The sequence below is a fragment of the Talpa europaea genome, assembly GCF_964194135.1.
Source record: "Talpa europaea genome assembly, chromosome: 4".
Lineage (NCBI taxonomy): Eukaryota > Metazoa > Chordata > Mammalia > Eulipotyphla > Talpidae > Talpa > Talpa europaea.
In genome coordinates this window covers 92,396,170-92,415,602 of record NC_140070.1, presented here as the reverse complement: position 1 = coordinate 92,415,602, position 19,433 = coordinate 92,396,170, and the positions used below count along the sequence as shown (strand labels likewise).

At 38.2% G+C, this 19,433-nt stretch overlaps 1 protein-coding gene across 1 annotated transcript in view; it reads left to right on the top strand.

The window, feature by feature from the left end:
* Nucleotides 1-19,433, top strand: part of MYH15 (myosin heavy chain 15) — a gene marked incomplete at both ends in the record, with an annotated part of 143,292 nt that overhangs the window by 55,091 nt on the left and 68,768 nt on the right. Inside the window, 9 exon segments of the mRNA XM_084232648.1 lie at nucleotides 941-1,069; nucleotides 5,945-6,032; nucleotides 8,670-8,683; nucleotides 8,687-8,695; nucleotides 8,699-8,787; nucleotides 11,342-11,365; nucleotides 14,967-15,016; nucleotides 15,019-15,221; nucleotides 19,065-19,307. Of these exon segments, the coding sequence (XP_084088774.1) occupies nucleotides 941-1,069; nucleotides 5,945-6,032; nucleotides 8,670-8,683; nucleotides 8,687-8,695; nucleotides 8,699-8,787; nucleotides 11,342-11,365; nucleotides 14,967-15,016; nucleotides 15,019-15,221; nucleotides 19,065-19,307 (849 nt within the window).

Here is a 19,433-nt window from a genome sequence, read left to right as displayed (position 1 = left end):
CATGGTTTTTTCCTTATCTGTCCTTTTTAACTTAGCATCATGTGAATGAGTGATCTCCATTGATCTTTTGATTGCAGATTTTTTCATCTTATAAAGAAATAGTCCATGTTTCCAAACTATGACCAACAATGATTTCTAATGACCCTCACTGCTTCTCATTTACCTGCTGGGCTGTATGTGTGTGGTGTGTGCATGTGTGTCTGTGTGAGAGAGAGGGACCATTTTTTCTGCTTTTCTGCTCCTGATCAGTGATTTTGGGTAGAATGAAAAAGAACTGATAAAGAATAAAATAATATTGCAACCTAAAAATGACCTGCCAATTTTACATAGACACTTATGATTCTCCTCTTTGATGTCCTTGAATATTAATTATAATGATTTTTTTTGTAAAATGCTATTGCAATTACTGTTCTGAATGTTTATTGTGTATCAGAGACAGTATGATGATTTTATATTTTCTTGCCTATGAGGGATGTTGATGTGAATTATTTCTACTGAAAATAACCATTTCTTTTTTTAAAATATATATCCAAAAGGGCAGGTAATTTATTACATAAAAAAGGAAAGAAAAGGACACTTGCAGAGACACAAATCGGGCAGGAAGAGCTGCCCCTGACAGGGAAAGGTTTGTTGAGAGAGATGTCTGCATAGTCTCAGGTAGGCAGGAAAGCTGCCTGGATGTGCCATTTCTAATGGTTCCTCACTCATCCTTGCTCCCTCCCCCTCCCCTGCAGTTGCCTTCTTTTCTCTGCACTTTGTTAATGCTAAAACCCAAATATCTCACTGGGTTGCACAATGGACATGTTCAGTATTACTCAGCACTGTTACATCAAATTGATTTACAGCATCCACACAATTTGTGATTTTTTTAAAAAGGAATTTACTATTTGCCATACTAACTTGTGCATTCTCCACAACATAAACATAAGCCTTTCCAAAGGTGCCTTATACCATCAGTGGCTGGCTTGAAAAGAACAAAGACCTCCTTAGTGAAACAGTGGTGTCTGTATTCCAAAAGTCAGCCAATGGACTCCTGGCAAAAGTTTTTGAAAATACAACAGTTCCGACAGTAAGTCAAACAATCTTCCCTAATTTTTCAGCCTCAGAATGGAACCCATTCCTGCTTTTAGAAAAGTCCTTATTTCTCTCCTGTGACATCTGTATCTGCTCCCTGTGGTCTGAGTCATCCCCTCTTATTAGCCTCTCTGTCCTCGGGCTACTAGTTCTTTAGGGAAATGATACTCTACGATAGATAGGTTTCAAGCGGCCTGCTTTGTCCAGCTTTTATCTCCTACTCAACCTAGCTGCAAAGAGAGAAGAGAAAACCACATTTGGATCAATGATTTGGGGGAAATAACAAGTCCCTTTAATACATATTTGCCAAATGTCTTAGAATTCTTGACTCTTCTTTTATATTACAATGATTTGGAGCTACTATAAACTCCACAAGGGCAGGAATTATGTTTGACTTGTTCAATTATAATTTTAAACCTGTAGCAAATGCCTCTTCATGAATACTTACTGAGCAATACTTATTGAGTAACTAATAACTAATCTTGTTGAGTAACTTTTACAAAGCATTTTTTTCCTAAATTTTTTTTAAAGATTTTTTAATTTTATTTATATAAGCACTGGGTACAGTCAGAAGCGTGGGGGGCAGTGAGAGAATTCACCAGAGGCAGAGTGGAGAGCAGAGCAGGCAGACTGACGAAGTACACAGCTGAGGGGAGTAGCGGGTGGCAGGAGAGGTCTGCGCACCATGAGGGACCCTCGCCCGGTGGCTGGGGATCGAACCAGCACTGCAGAGGCTGCGGGCAGCTTCGCAACCCAGCACTTAACCTCTGCGCCACTGGGGAGGCCCTATAAAGCATTTTTAGATATGTTTTCTTACCTAATCTTTGCGATGATCTTTCAGATACATAGAGGGAATGTATGGTGTCTCACAGGAATAAATACAGAAGAGTTAAATGCTATCCTCAATTTCACAAGTCAGTGTTGAAAGATAGACTGAGGCATAATAAATTTCTTTAAAGTTTATTTGAACAAAAATCTGTTCTAATGCACAATGCCAAATGGGAAGCATTTAGGTATGTTCCGCTTACAGAAATTCAGGGGGAGACTTTCATAGAGAGAAGGTGGCAGCAAAGAAAGGGAATTACTAATTGGCTATAGTTTAAAGCTTAGTTGGCAGGTTTTTGTTTGTTTGTTTTTTTTTTGTTTTTTGTTTGTTTTTTTTTTGTTTTTTGCGACTCCTACCCTGTCATGGGTTGTTTCAATATTTTGATTTTGTAACTTTGAAGCTCTTACAGGCTTAGATTTTGGGTTGCTTACATAGACCACTACAGATCAGAGTTTTAATTGGACATAGGTTGATATGTCTCCTTGTTAAATTAATTTAATACTACTAAATGGCAAAGCAAGGTAAGAAATAGGATTTCTGCTTCCTAGGCTGGTGCCTACTCCACTCTTGCTTTGTTACAGAAACAAGCAAAACAGAAAGATATATAGGCTGCATATATTTAAGATCCAGTTGAGACTTCTACACCATGATGCAAAGGTCTAAAGGTGTTTAGCCAAGTTGCTAACATCACCCTCACAACTGCGCTAAGGTGAGCTCCAGAGGGAAGGCTCCCACAATTATAGCAAGGGTTAGAGATCGGCAGCCCCGAAGCAGTACCTGCCCTTCACACATGTTTTGTTTGGCCTGCACAGGTTAAAGAATCAAAGGATTCCATGCACTCACTGGAATTGCTTTTTCTCTTGAAAAATGGATATTATGGAAAAATAGAAATTCTGGTCAGCCTGCATTCAGACACCCTCATGGCAGTGGGGCAAAGTGCACCAGCTGCTCTTCAAGTGTGGTGTGTACTCTCACCTCCTGACATTTTCACCCTCCTGTTATCTTACACCCAGTTTCACATTAACTCCAGGCCCTTCTAGGCTGATTTGGGATTCCTGATTGACATGCTCAGGGAGTGGAGAAAAAATTTAGCACTTCCGGGCTTCATCAGCACAGGATGACATAATTCAGGAGCTTGACTGAAATCCTGTAGGCCCTGCTCCAGATGAGATTGAAAAATGAAAGCTATTGTGCTTGGACCCTGATCCTCTTCAGGCAGTGCATTTGACCGACCCTAATAGCTTCTAAAATGCCACTGAGGAGTCTGTTAGACAGTGGCCACATAAGCTTATGGCTCCCAGATGAGTAATTCTCTGATCATAAGAGATCAGAGAGTGATTTGGGCAAAGAATTAGAGAGGAAATCATCTTCTAACTCTGGCTTGTGTGCTGTGTTCTTTAAAACTGCAAGTATTGTCCAGAAAATCCTTCTTTGTAATTTTTTAAGCACCCCCTGAAACAAATTCCTGACTCATCCAAATATTAAATAACCCATAATAAACAGATTTTTCACTGGGGGATATGGTAATTGAACTAGAGTTATAATTCTTTTTTTAAAATTAAAGGTAGTATTCACTTTTAATGTGTGGAGGATAAAGTAACAAGAGGTCAAGTGATTTTACTTAGTGCATGTTGCTAGGACATTAGTGATTAAACTTTATCATGTCTGCTTCAACACAGTTGCTACCCAGGCACAAAGTCTCTTTTATTAGTTTTTATATTGATAGCTGACCCATTTTCTCCAGATTGCCTATAGATTTTGTTGTCCATTTTTGAAAGTTAGCATTATACAAATGTTTGTAAAAACAATTTGGCTTACCATAAATTCTAATGCTTTAAAAACATAAAACGGATAGTTTTTATGAATTATAAAAGTAATGCATGAATGTTGCCAAAAACAGGCAATAGAGAAAAACTGAAAAGGAGGAAAATGAAAAGTACCTAAAATCTCACTGAGAAACACAACTACACACATTTAGGGGTATGCTCCTTCCAACATTTTTTATATATATGGTCACCCGAATTATAGCAGCACTTAAAAACATCTGGGGAGTAGGATCAAAACAAGTGGGGTGGGAATTGTATTGGAACTATAACCAAGATGAAAATGCATACATTGTGCAAAAATGAAAAATGATGTAAAAAATATATAAAATAAAAAAAATAAATAAAAACATCTGTATCTCTAGGATCATAATATGCAAATTATTTTGTAAATTTTTCTCTTAAATACTATACAGGGCCTCCCCTGGTGGCGCCGGCAGTTGAGCAGCCGCGTTATGAAGCTGTCCACAGCCTCTGCAGCGCTGGGTCGAACCTGGCCGCCAGTGAGGGTCCACATTGGCGGCAGACCGTTGCTGTTACACCCGCTGCTCCCCTCAGCAGTGTATTTCACCAGTCTGCCTGTTCTGTTCCCCCCTCTGTCTCTAGTGAATCCTCTCATCACCCTACCGCACATCTGGCCTGTACCCCGGTTCTTGTGTAAATGAATAAATCTTTTTTTTTTAAGAATTTATTTATCTATACAAGCACTGGGTACAGTCAGAAGTGCGGGAGGGTGAGAGAATCCACCAGAGACAGAGCAGAACAGGCAGACTGACAAAGTACACTGCTGAGGGGAGCAGCGGGTGGCAGGAGAGGTCTGCGCGCCATGTGGGACCCTCGCCCGGCGGCTGGGGATAGAACTGGCGCTGCAGAGGCTGCGGGCAGCCTCGCAACCCAGCGCTCAACCACTGCACCACCGGGGAGGCCCAAATAAATAAATCTTTAAAAAAAAATACTATTCAATAGAAATCTTCCCATGTCAGCTATATGGGAATGTCATCATTATAAATGGTGGCAGTATTTCATTGTTTACGTGCTCTTTCATAACTAATCTCCTATTGACAGATACTTGTTAATCTTTTTTCTTTTTTTTTTTAAGGACTAAACAATGTGGCAGTGAGTATCTTTGCTCAGTTGCCTGATTATTTTCTTAAGAAAACTACTACAAATAGACTTTTTATGTTGAGACATAAATATTTTTAAAGCTTTTGGTAGATATTGCCATATTTCTTCTAGAACATTGATGAATTTATGCTCTCATCAGCAGGGTATCATAATGTGACAAAAAGAGCTTTTAAAATGCTTTTTTTCCTTCTTTTTTTAGCTGTACAGTTTGGGGAGAAGAAACGCAAGAAAGGAGTTTCATTCCAAATGGTTGCATCGCTGCATAAAGTAATTTTTAATTACATCTATTCATATATTAACTGCCTTGCAATCTGCATATGTTATTACTTATTTGAAATTTTGCATATTTAAATAAGGATAAAGTATTTGAAGTTAGACAAGTTGGAAAAGTTGAAGTTTATCTTGATATTAATGGGTTTCAGTGGATGCTATTGGTGTCCCCCCTACATTTCCTTTATCAATCCTGTTACCCATTTATAGCTGATGGGAATGTTGGCTCTTAACAACTCACACTTGCCAGAAGTGCCCCTGACCCAATGGGAAGCTAAGATGTCTGTTACCCACATTCTAGTCTCAGGCCCCTGCCTGAGATGGGGCTAACTGTTGTACAATTGCAGCATTTGTATGCAGAGTTCCTGCAAAGGTGAGGCCACTGAGTCTATGCTGTTGCTTTGTTCTTCCCCTCCCCTGCTCTATTTCCCTCATTCTCCAAACAAATATCTCTAATCAGAATCCCTATCTCAGATTCAGATTTTGCTTCCAGAAAATCTGGCCTAGGACAAAAAGAGAGAAGAAAGCTTGAGGAACAATTTCTTTCTTCAAGTCTTTTTATTGCCTAGCCATAAATTATTGCTATCAAATGCAAAATAGGTAGATATGATTCACAATAGAGCTATGTCAGGAAAATATTGTCTTGGCATTGGAAAGGAATAATACATGTTTGGTAAGCAGGGAAGTATGTTGAATTCATTATTCTATTGTTGATAGGTTTCTTGGCTTTAAGATTAAATTGATAGACTTGGAGACAGTTGGTGATGGATTGGTGTTTTTAGTGATTTGCAAAATGATTTTTGTATTTATTACGTCTCTATTTTAGGAAAGTCTAAATAAATTGATGACTAATCTGAAGTCAATAGCACCTCATTTTATGAGGTGCATAAATCCCAAGGTGAACAAAATGCCAGGTAAGAGCCAGACTTCTTTGTAATACAACTAGGAAATATATTTGATTTAAGCTATGTTCAGTGTCTTTGTAAAAAAAAAAAAATACATTTACTGATCCCTGTTATATAAGAGCAGAGTTTTAGATAAAAATTGACAGTAAGTTAAAAAGTCATTAGAACCTCCTCAAGTTTGCCTTTGAATTGAGATTCAGTTGGACATACAGAAGGACTTCACAAAGTGGCCTCAACTGTGTAACATTAGAATGTTTGATATTACCGTTTAAATTCCTTCTTGAATGCCATGCTAAAACATGGATAAGTTTCTATGCCATTGTCTATAAGGGCAAAGTAACATAAAAAAGGATTGAATAAACAGTCAGGGAATTAAGGTAGATATTTCAGCGTAAGGGAAATGATTCGATCTGAATTATCTAAGTTGACAATAAAGATAGTTCCTAAATCCATTTTAATTATTAGGAACTCCCTCCAGCCTTCCCTCCCAACTCTAGCATCGTCCCTCTCCCTAAAAGTACACATCTTTTTAGTTTTGTACTTTGGGCAGTGGACACTTTTCAAGATCCCTCTTTTTTGATATATAGCTCTAATACTTTTATGTTGCACAGCATAATTATTTGATTTACATATTCTGTGAAATAGAGCAATAAATTTAGTTAATATCTACCATTGCATCTAGAAAAAAAAAGGAACTAATGATGAGAACTCTTAGGATATTCTGTCTTAACAACATTCATATTTTGCCTTACACCTGTGTGACTATAGTCTTCCTGTTCTATATTACATCCCCAGAACTTATTTATCCTTCTAACTGGAAGTGCATACCTTTTAATCACCTTCCCCTGAGTTACCATCCCCACCTCTAGTAACCATAAATATGATCTGTTTATTTTTGTTTTGTTTTTAAGATCCCACACATAAATGAGGACATAAATTGGCCATTCTGTCTGACTTTTTTATTTAGCTTAATATCCTCAGGGTCCATTCATGTTGTCACAAATGACAAGATTGCCTCTTTTTATAGCTGACTAGTATTCCACTGTCTGTGTGTGTGTATGTGTATACAACACATTTTCTTTATTCATCTGTCAGTATAGGCTTAGTGTGTTCCCTGTCTTGGCTATTGTAGTGCATCCTTTTTGATGAGTGGATGGGATAAGTGGTGGTGATGGTGAATTATTAAAAAAAATTTTTTTTGCCAAGCTGCATAAAAGGCTTTATAGATATTAACTACAAGATTGCTTTCTTCACACCATGGGTTTGAAGATTTCCAGTGTTCTTGTTGGAATTATAGACTTCTATAGAGTTAGTCAGAGGCTGTCATTCTCAAATAAAGTATATATGACAAGTACTTAAGTCTTCAGAGTACTAATCACCCTTGGAATATGTAGCCAGATGTTGCTGATTCTGATTTCTGAGGTTCTGTAGTACCTTGCATTTTTATTAACCTCCTGTAATTAAGACCCCAATCTTGACAGTCTGTGACCTATTTTGGGAAGTGTGATGCTAAACAATGATGCTGCAATTTGAGATTTTGCAATGCAAACACTTCATGTTCATTCACGCTTTATGTTTTTGCCTCATTGTTTCTTATCAGCTGGGTTTCTGAATGCATCGAGGGACACGGCTTCCATCTAGCAAGGAATCTAATTAGCTGCCTCTATTTTGGAGCAGTTCTGTTACCTATTAGAGTTGCCTCCCATCGAGTCAGTTCTGATTTCAGCAGGGTTTTTTAAAGTCATAAGACAAAGTCATAAGAAAAGCTGCTCCATCTAATCAAAATAGTTCTTCATCTGTACTCCAAGGGAATGAGCATACTCATTCTTAGAGCGTCCTAGGTCTCTTTTTCTGCTCCTTCTTACAGATCACCTGCATCTGTCTATGAAAGCAATGTGGGTCCATCAGCTTAGAGTTAATTTCTGTGACCTTCGGCATACGCAGAGACTCATCTCATCCCCATTTTTCTTCGAACACTGTAGTAGGCCTTTGTGTTGAGAGCGTGCCTCTTGGCTTCTTCCAGAAGACTTGCTGAGAGACAGATACAGTGGCTCTCAGATGGTTTATCAAAGGCTTCTATCAGAGATTGTAGTTGAAGTTCAAGTGGAATTTTATAGGATGAATAGGAGGTGATGAGACTGCTTATACTGAAGAATAAGAAATATACACTTTTAAGATAATCAGAGGAGAATGTGGGCCAGAATGTGGCCAAGTCCTTCCCTTAGGCAAAATTGTAAACACAACTTTGTGAGTGCCCATCTTCCCCTTTCCTTGTATGCCCTCTCACTTCTGATAATCCCTCCCCCTATGTGGGGAAATGGCAGTTGCTTCTATGTCCTTATACCTCTCTCTAGATTGATTTTGACAGGCAAACAGACAAAATACCAGCCTTTATATGCTAACAAAATGTAATCTTTTTCATCTTCTGGGAATATTGCTTATAAAATCTTACCAACTGTGAACTAAAGTGTCCTAATTTAAGGAATTCCAGATAATCCTACTTGGTTACTGTAAGGGGCATCAGGTTGGCACTTAACATATACAGAACACCAAATTCAAACTCTTTAACTCAAGATGCAGAAATTAGGGCAAAATTTAGGGTAATAATTTTTTTGACACTGTCTCAGCGTGACCATTTTTCTTCAGGTGTGATGGTCCCTTAGTTGGTTCTATAGCAGCTGTGCTGTAATGGTATCTTGGAAGGGACCAGGGTATGCTGTGAAGGTTTTCCAAACCAACTGCTGTATGCTGATTTTAAAGAGAAGTAAATATATATCCCAGTTTCCAAGAATCCTGAAACAGTTCATTTGGTTTTCCTCTCTTCCTGAGTGTTTAGGCATGCATTGTTTGTTTGGTTGATGTCCTCTAGACTACAAATCGATATGTTTTGGTGGTGGTGAGATATATGATGACAGAGTTCCATTATTATTTCCCCTTAAATCCAACATCCATGTAGCTCTAATATCCTTAAATCTCTATTAATGGATAATAGACCCACATATAGAAGAAATATGTACAGAAGAAAGATATGGAGACTGAATTGAATCTCTGAAATGTTGTGTATACTTAATTGAAGCTGCCATCCAAACAGGCTGTTGCTTTGCTAGCAAACAGGTGAAAGGAAGGAAGCCAGCAGGGTTTATGCAGGAAGCAGTAGAGTTATCTTTACTTTCTATTTCCCCAATTCTATAAGTATAAATTATAAGGCATAAGCAAATATAGAGTAGGAAAAATACCTGTCTCAGAATTAAGAGGTATATTTTTAGTTCTCCACCAGTTCATCATTGGGATGAAGGAAGTTTGGAAAAGGCATTTCGTGTCTCGGCTCTTCAATTTCCCTCTCAGTACAATGGAGCTACTTCAGCCTGCTTCTGTTCTTTCTCCTCCCAGAGAATCAAATGAGGTTGTCCTTAAAGGACTACAAAAAGTACAAACTGTTGTACCCACATATGACATAATTGCTTGAATCCTCATTATTGTGCCCAAGGGTTTTAGAAAAATGAACATATTGGTAGGAGAGGTAGAAGTCTATATATCCTTTTACCTCATTTGCCAGAGGTATTCTATATTTAAATCATATGACTCCTGACTCCAGATTTATTTTTATCTATTTAAGTACTGCATTTTGACCCCAAGGATCTTCCCCTAAAGCAAATTTATGATCAGTTAAAAAGCAGTAGAATTACTTGGCTCCTTCAACCATCATCAATAATGCTTTGGAATCACTGAGGTAACCAGAAACCTACAAGGAATGCCTTTGAAGAAGTGGGAGGAAAGAGTATGTATCTTAAAATTTCTAAGAAAATGTGAAAATAAGGCATTCTCTCATTCTTCTACTCACAAGTAATGCACACAGAGTTCAGTTGTAAGTGGAAACAAGCACAACTTCAAAGAGAAAATCCAGTATTTCTTGAACCTTAGCCTCAGTTATTCATTTAAGGAAGATTGTGCCAAGATATAAAATACTGAATCAACTTTAGTATGCTAGAAAATGTCTATACACATCACAGCAAGTAAAAGACGATTTGTCCTGCTCGAGTTAGCCACTTGTCTCTGTGTGAAATGATGTATCCACAATTAACTCCTTGAGGGAATAGATTCTAGAAGACTTGCTGACTTATTAAAAACTTTCAAGTGGACCCCACTCTCCAAAAAATTAATTCAAAGTTAACTTTCTTGATCATCAGCAGTAGATTTACTGCTTTGTCTCAGACCATCTTGGCATGCTTCAAACACCAGGGACACTTCTAATAGATTTGGTTTTATCTGACAATCAGCATCAGTTTTTCCTCATGACCTTCAGAGAAGGACATTATTTGAAGGAAAATTGGAGGGCCTATGGTGATGTGCTCACAGAAAAAAGATCTCTGTAGGATATAACATACCACTTGATTCCCTTGTTCTGTGTAGCTGAGTGTCAGATTCTAGCGTTTGTTTTCTCTGCTGATTTTTTCCACTGGTGCTTTGCTTCCTTGTGTGTTTGGTGATTTCTGCTGTATACCACCCATGTAGGCCAGGACTAACCTGAAGTGAACGCACCTTTTAAGGCACAACATTTATGGAGAACTTAGTGCTTATGATTATATAAGAGATACCATGTACAACCCTGAAAGTGAGTACCTTCTTCAAATTTGTGCCTTAGTTACCTCACTCGTTTATCCCTATCATTGCTTGAAATGATTCTTGAAAAAATACTTATTTTACTTTGTTAAAGTCTTGGGAAAATGCGCCTTTCTCTAGTGCAAGGGTCCGAAAACTGATCTAAGGGTGATTATTTTTATATGGTCACTTTTTATGTGGTCTGTTTGTCATATGGCTTACTAGCTAAAAATGGTTTTATGTTTTTAAAGTGTTGAAAAAAGAATAGTCTTCAGAGACTGTATATGTCTAGCACATCAAAGCACTGTTTACCTGGGTCTTTCTTAAAAGTTTAAGTTTTCTGGACAATATAGACATCATTAATAGATAAATGGGAGGAGAGTCTTAGGTTCTTATGAACCCAACATAACCAAAGGTGTAAATAAAATATTTTTTGCAAATTTTATATTTATAAAACCATACTGTCTAGAATGTGTATTTTACACATTAAATAAAGCTTAACAAAAATAGTACTGATAGATGAATATTGCAACTACTCATAAGGTCGTTCAACTAATATTTATTGCATAGTCAGTGGAATTAGCATCCGACTTATTTTTTAGGTGTTTTTTCAAAGCTGACTTTCTAAGCCAACTGAAAACAATGAGAGTTGAGAGACTAAAGTGTTCAATCATTACAAGCTAAGTATGAGACAAACTCACAAATTTGATGTGAATCAAATTCCAGAAGATTCTGGAAGACAGGTCTGATAACCTTACCCTGCACCCCCACTGCTAGAGGTATACCTCAACCTGTGTGACTTTATCCAACTGTTTTATGATAGCCCAAGATAAAGAGCTGCTTCTCCTTCCTAACCTGAGACTTGACTTAAATTTGTTTAAATCATAGAACAACAAACATGCCTTTATTTTTCTATCCAATTAAGTGAAAGTGTAATTCAGATATTTCTTGCATTGCTTCCAGCCTTCCCTTACAGTCTGAGAAATCTGAATCTCTGAGAGTGGTGTGACTCACAGTTGGTAGCAGCAGCAGGCCTGGAAGGGTTTGCATGCCACAAACAACACAAATCCCACAAACAACTCTGTAGGCTGCAAAGTAGGGAGGTGTTCTGACTGCTTTGCAACATTCCCTGGGTCAGAAACTGTGGGTCTTGGTGACATGTAACCATAACACTCTTACTTCACTTTTGAGCAGATTCACTAGTGACACTTACCACCTCATCTGGATACTTAAGTATAGGTTTTTTCCTGTTCTTTAACAGAATCATGGAAAGTAAGCAAGTGAAACCTCCAAAAAAAGGGACTGTGCTTGGAGAACACTCCAAGCAAAGTGTTCTGTAGTTGTTTACTTTTTCCATAGCATAGTTCACCTTGTGGCGAGAGGTCCTCAGATCTTGGTATAACTTGCTTAACTGACAATATGTTAATTCCTCTGTTTCCCCTAAGAAGAAAAATATCATCAAAGATATTACGAGGGATTTTCTATAAGTCTTCTCTGACCTTCATATAGTGCTCAGTGTGGCATATGAATTCATGGAAGTTTGGGGATCAGAGGACATGGCTTCGAGGGCTGGTTGTGTAAACCTGGATGGAGACTGCTAATTTCTCCGTAGTTCACTTCCTTCATCTCTAAAATGGGGTCTTTAGGGCCTCCCCCGTGGCGCAGCGGTTGAGCACTGGGTTGCGAAGCCGCCCGCAGCCTCTGCAGCGCCGGTTCGATCCCCGGCTGCTCCCCGCCACTAGAGGAGGGTCCCACATGGCGCGCAGACCTCTCCTGCCGCCCACTGCTCCCCTCAGCAGTGTACTTCAGTCCTTCTGCCTGCTCTGCTCCCCACTCTGGCTCTGGTGAATTCTCTTCACCCTCCCATGCTTCTGACTGTACCCAGTGCTTGTATAAATCAATCAATCAATCTTGTATAAATAAATAAATCTTTAAAAAAAAAATAAAATGGGGTCTTTACTATTCATTCTTTCTAAATCATAGGATGACCATAAAATTATGAAACATTTCAAATGCACAAATACAGAAAATATAATGTTCACTCAAGGAGTCGCTATCACCAAAAAAAAAAAAAAATTATTTCTTAACAGTTTTTAAATTGCTCCCTTGATCTAAATCCTACATAGATATGTAAATATGCTGATATCCTTAAAAAATTGACATGATTTTTGCATATTTTAATCTTCATGTAAATAGTATTCAGCATGTATTATCCTGAAATGTTCTTTACATTCAATGCTATTTTTGAAAATTTTTAATGTTAATAAAACTAGTGCTAGATTATAGATTTTCCCTACTATATAGCACTCCATTGCATAAATATGTAATAATTTATTCATTCATTTTCCAACTCAATTTTTCAACTCAAATTCAAGTCATCTATAAAATTTGTAGTGACAAATGGTTCTGCAATATTATTTTTGTAAATGTATCCCCCTGCACATATGCAAGAGTTTTTTATGAGGGTGGTGTTACCCAAAATATTGGTCCTTACTCTGATAATTCGTGGAAAATAGCTAACGGAGGCCCAGGCTTTGAGTGGCATTTCTCCAGGTTATGAATTATTAGGCTTTAGTCTCTACACAACCTCAGGTTACTGAGATGGTACCAAGATGCATTCTAATTAACTCTTCATCAGAACTGCATGAAAGTCCATTGCTCTATATTCTCACCAACTTGTAGTATTTCAGATAACAAAAATTTTTTTCTGTCATATTTCTGACTTTGGGAAAAACTATCATTTCCTTTTTAAGATGATATTTTCTGTAGTTTTTTTTTTTCCATAGGTATGATTCCTTTCATATTTTGTTAAAGGCAGTTTTTCTGCCTTTTAAAAAAAACCATATGCTTTTGTTCTATTATTCTATAAATATGTTGAATTGCATCAATATATTTTTTAAAAATCTGAAACCTACACTGTTTATGAAATATCTTTTTTACATTTTGATGGGTTTGGTTGTTGTATTACCATAAGTTTTTTTTTTTTTTAACACTTGCTTTGGGCTTATTTTCTTTTTTTAAATTTTTTTAAAGATTTATTTATTTATACAAGAACTGGGGTACAGTCAGAGGCGTGGGAGGGTGAGAGAATTCACCAGAGACAGAGCGGGGAGCAGAAAGGCAGACGGACTGAAGACACTACTGAGGGGAGCAGCAGGCGAGGCAGGAGAGGTCTGCCACGCCATGTGGGTTTCCCCCTGGCTGCTGGGAATCAAACCCGTGGCTGCAGACACACTTTGCAGCACAGCGCTCAACCTGCTGTGCCATTGGGGAGGCCCGTTTGGGCTTATTTTCTTAATTTACCATTTGTTACTGTGTGTCTAATCAGCAGCTTAATTCTTCCAGGATTGTGTTTGATTTTAATGACTATACTTTTTACTTTTTTTTTAGTTTTAGACATTTTATTTGCTCCACTTTAAAAATTGTTTGCCTCTTAATCATGGGGACTCATTTCTTTCTTTTTTTCAATTCTTTACTTTTGTGACTTTAATATTTGTTAATATTTTATGGCCTCCACCAGATGGTTCAGTTATCTGATGTTCTTGGAGATTTAATCAAAATTTTTATGTAGATACTCATCTTCACTGGTGACTATTTTTTTTTTCCTATATGTGTTTTGTAATTCTGAATTGTAAACTTATCTTCAGGGAGGTTTTATCTAAAAGAATCTGTTACTTTACTTCAGGGTGTTTTCTTCAGTATGCTCTTGTATTACCAGTGTAAAGAGTTGCTATGCTAATTTATTGAATTTTTCTGGACTTATTAAGTAGTATAATTTAAACCTCAAACAATCCAGTGGTGCTATTCATGATAAAAAGAAGTTTTTGAAGCAGGATTTCTTTCCTTCACCCTGAGCTCAAACCATATCAGATATACTTTTCTCTGAAATCTCTCTATGCCAGTGAGTGGATTTTCCAGTCCTCATTTACATTGATTGATATTCTCTGAAGAATATCAGAGAATATTTTTTGACTTGGGTGAATATAACAATACAAACCCATACAATATTAGGACTGTCTCCTTCCTTCCACAAAGATGGCCAAGCTATACACATGTTCACTTACTGCCCAGGTCTTTAGTTTCCTCATATCTTACCCTCATTCAGCCTCAGCTCTCATTTTAAGAGCATATTCAGGACATCTATTCCACAATATTGCTAGCCCCGGAAGTCCCTCATAAGCATTTGCTATTGCCAAATAAGAGACCAGATGTAGAAGTGCTTTGAAGACTAAAGAGCACATTTCATGACTCCTAAACTGATGTGCTTATTATAGAGCTTAATTTGGAAAACAAATCTCTTATAGTCTGGGTTAACTTGTTTTTCTTTTATCTTTCTTGATTTAGGGATGCAATTCTTTTGATCCAGGGAAACATAAGAGCTCTCATGGCTGTGAGAGCTGGCCCTCGGAAAGTCTCTTCGGCAAGATCAAGCCCCTTGTCAAATCAGCCAGAAGGGGAAGGGAGGAAGTTGGGCTGAAGGAAGAGTGTGTGCAACTGCAAAAAGCCTTGGAGAAATCAAAATCTCAGAGGGAAGAAATAAAAGCCAAACAAGTCTCCCTCATCAGGGAAAAGAATGACCTACTGCCTCAGTGGCAGGCCGTGAGTGGTCCTACCATTTTTTTTCTCAAATCAAGTTTTTAATTAGATTCCCTTGTTTTGTAGGCAGTTGTTAAGTTGAAAAAAAATAGAGGTGTGTAGTTTACAAATAATATAGAATTTCATCAAACATAGACAATGCTTGACAACACTCAGATGCCCTGTTTCAAAGGGTTTTTTTGGCAAGGTATCTTTGAAGAAGAGACAAACTGATGGTTTGTAGCTATAAAAAGGCACCATAATCAATCATGGGAGCCAGGAGGCTATGTGTCTTAATTTGTTTTGTGTGTAGCCCATGGTCTATTAGCAAATCTAAAGCCAAGATTTTAGGAGTTCTGAGAAATGCTTTTCTGGGATCTTCAAGATTACTGTATGTTTCTAGTTGATTTTCCTGAATTTGGTCTCCCCACTTCCCTTTCTCCGGTTCAAATTAATATTATCAACCAACCAGGTTCTTAAAACTAAAGTTTCCAACCTCAAATTATATAAAATTATTTGTGAAGCATTAGGAAAGGAAAGATTGGTTGACTCCACTTGGGGATATTTTGATCATGGAGGCCCTGTGTGGATCTGAATACTTTATGGGATTCTGATATCCAGTAAGACTAGAAACCGTTGCCTTAAACATCAGATTGCTTCCCTGCTGAAAATTCATATTCTACAATAAGTGTAGTAGAGAATCCAAATCCTTGGCCCTGTCATTTGAGCCTTCAACTCCAGTGTAATGCCAGTGTGCCTTTCTTTACTCACTCTCTTTCACCTGTCTTCTCCCTATCCACCAAAACATCCCAAAGGTAGGGATGGAACTGCACAGTTAGTGTTCACTCAACATCATCAGTAGGTCTTTGGAAGTCTTGGTTAGCAAAACGATGTATATTGAGTGAATTTTATCAAAGGCTATTTGACACACACAAGAATCAAATTCCTACAGCATTATTTCTGGTCACAGAAATATCACCAAACTTCTAAAGACCCAAAACACTTCTAATGTTGAACAATAATTTGTTTTTATTAATTAATTTTCTTTTTTTTTTCCTTAAAGATTTATTTATTTATACAAGCACTGGGTACAGTCAGAAGGGTGGGAGGGTGAGAGAATTCACCAGAGACAGAGTGGGTAACAGAACAGGCAGACTGATGAAATACACTGCTGAGGGGAGCAGTGGGTGCAGCAGAAGAGGTCTATCACGCCATGTGAGACCCTTGCCTGTGGCCGGGGATTGAACTGGCACTGCAGAGGCTGCGGGCAGCTTCACAGCCCAGCACCCAACCACTGCACCACCAGGGGAGGCCCTATTATTAATTTTCTAGCCCACTTGTTCTTCCCACTCAGGATTGAGGTGGCCAAAGCCCATTTCAGCAGCTCAGGAGCAAGGTGGGAACCACCCTGGAGAGGACACCCTTTCATCTGAAGGCACTCACCCACACCCACACCCTTACTCACACTGGGAGAATTTAGATACCCCAGTGAACCTAGCGTGTACATCTTTTAGATGTGGAAGGAAAGTAGAGTACCTGGAGAAGACTCACAGACATGGAGAACATGCAAACTCCACCATGTTGTTGGGGAATCATTTTTTTCCTCTTCCTTAAATTATAACAAGACAAAATTGAATGAAACATTATTTGGGCACCTGCTGTGTCATATTTTCCACCTCACTAATCACAATGCTAAATATAAAAATACTGGGTTTAAATGCCATTATATAATTCAGCTTTTCCTGCTTTTTGAACTTAGTGAAGACAGAATATTTAGTAATTTTAGACTAACCCCAATTATTTTGGGGCCATCCTATCAATGTTCTGATAGGCCCTATTTTACATAGACTGTATATTCAGACTCACATTTATGGTATACATTTAATATAGTAGTGATTCTACATCAGCCTCACCTGGGATGCTTGTTAAAAATACACATTCTTGGGCCCTGCTCCAAGCCTATGTTAAGATTCAAAATGTGAGAATCACAGTTTATAATATCATACATTTTCTGGCATAGGAGAGAGTCAGTTTTATATGAGATCTGGCCTCTCAGTTTTCATCATTCTTCCTGTTGATAGAGAGAGTAGCCATTGCTACCTGGGCTGAAGTTGGAGGTAGGAATGGACTCTTCTTCCACAGGAGATGGTAGGTAAAAGCCTGGGACACAAGATAAAGGATCAGTACAGAAAGCAAAGGAACATGCAGAAGCCAATTCCAGGGCTGATCCAGGAAGGCAGAGATGAGTTCAATTTGTAACTAACTTGAGAAGTTGTCAGAGCTGTGCAATATTTTACAATTTATTTTTAAGGGCATAGCTAAACAAGGTAGGGAGCAAGCAAACAAGGATTCTTTGGAAATCACTTACTCAAACGGGCATGACTGAGTGAGCCCGTTCCAGTTAATATTGGAGTATAGGAGAAAATGACTGTCACAGGGAAAGGATGGTCCTATTGTTAACTGCCAAACACTGCTCAGCTGGCCCTCAAACCCCACTGTCCTGTTTAATGAAGAGCACAATGTTGCTTGATTGTACTGTCCCCCTCATTGGACAATGGTGACAGGTCCTATACCCATGCTGAGTGGAACAGAGCAAATAACTGTTCGGCTTGTCAAACGGGGGTGAACTAAAGGCAAAAGTCCCCATTATTTCCCATACATGGGAAGAATCTCTGATTTATATGGCCCTGTTCAGCTTTGACATTTTTGTTTGTTTTTAATTTAGTCCTTCTCTTTTAGGTCCACAGCAAAGTTGGAGATTTATTATTCTGTGCCTCCCCCACCCACACTGCTATCTGTGTCTCTTTGAACCACATTTATTGGGCAGTTATTCTCTTGCCAGGAGTTAACCAGAGGCCAATAACCTGCATTTTTGCCCCTTTCTACTCTTGATCTAAGTAGCTGAAATAGCTTAAGCCAGGCAAATATATAGCCAATAAATTGGCATATGGCAGAGTGGAGGATGAGGGCTCGACATGGAAGATGAAGATGTGTATGGTTATGTTGCAGTAAGACCTACATTAATTAAGAACTTTCTCATAAAGAAGAGGTTTAACTTGGCCTCTAATGGAAACAAATTAGTGTTTTGAAGTTACAAAAAAGTGTGTTTGTAGCAAAAAGTAATAGGCCCCTTCATTTTTTTAGTTGACCCATAACACAGGAACAGTGGGTAATTCAGAAATGGAGAGGCAGTACATTTGATAGGAAAAAAGGAAAAGGCATTTTACATTATGTGTATATAACTTGTAAATTTCACTGCTGGCAGAATCATTGAGGAAAAGACTTCAGTTGGAAATAATAGTAAAATCTAGTTAGAGATTTGCAAGTAATCTTATGAATTCTAAATTCAATCTATGAATAAAAAACATGCAGCTCTGTTGATTAGAAGATACCTGTATGTATTAAACAAGTGCATCAGGGCTCTTATAATAAAACTATAAATATTCCATGGTCTGAGGAAATAACTACATATCGTCTTAAGACTATATTCTGAACAGGTACGAGACTCAAACTAAATGTCCACCTGGATGCTTCTAGAAGCTGTGATTTAAGCAATTCACCACTGATTTTGGGAGACACATTAGCTCCTTTAGGCCACTAGCATTCTATTAAGTGCTTTAGAAGAGGTAATCTAATCTACTGAATGACTTGAAAGATAGAAAGCACCTCCAAACACAAGCAACTCCTCCACTTCTCAATAATAAGATCAGGGAACTGGGAATATTATTTCAACTGCTTAGGAAAGGTAGGTGAAAGTGCTGTGCAGAGGGCAGGCAATTATCTCTTTGCTATGTGTTAAGCAGCATTTTCGCCTAGCTGATAAATTACTTCCAGCTGTTGGCAACAATTTTCTCCTCATCATGGCAGGAGCAAGAGACCCTGGCAAATGTTGAAGAGCAGTGCGAGTCGCTGATTAAATCCAAGATCCAGCTGGAGGCCAGAGTCAAGATGCTTTCTGAGCATGTGGAGGAAGAAGAGGAGATAAATTCTGAGCTGACTGCCAGGGGGCGGAAACTGGAAGATGAATGTTGTGAGTTGAGGAAAGAAATCGATGACCTGGAAACAATATTGGCGAAGTCAGAGAAGGAGAAGCGTGCTACAGAACACAAGGTATTTTTTTCTGTAATGTTAGGAAGGCCTCAATGACTGAATCCACTCCTAATCAGGCTTTGGTTACCAGACTTGATCTGTTTAATTAACAGTGGCCTGCAGGCCTAGGAGTCAGAACTGGCAAAA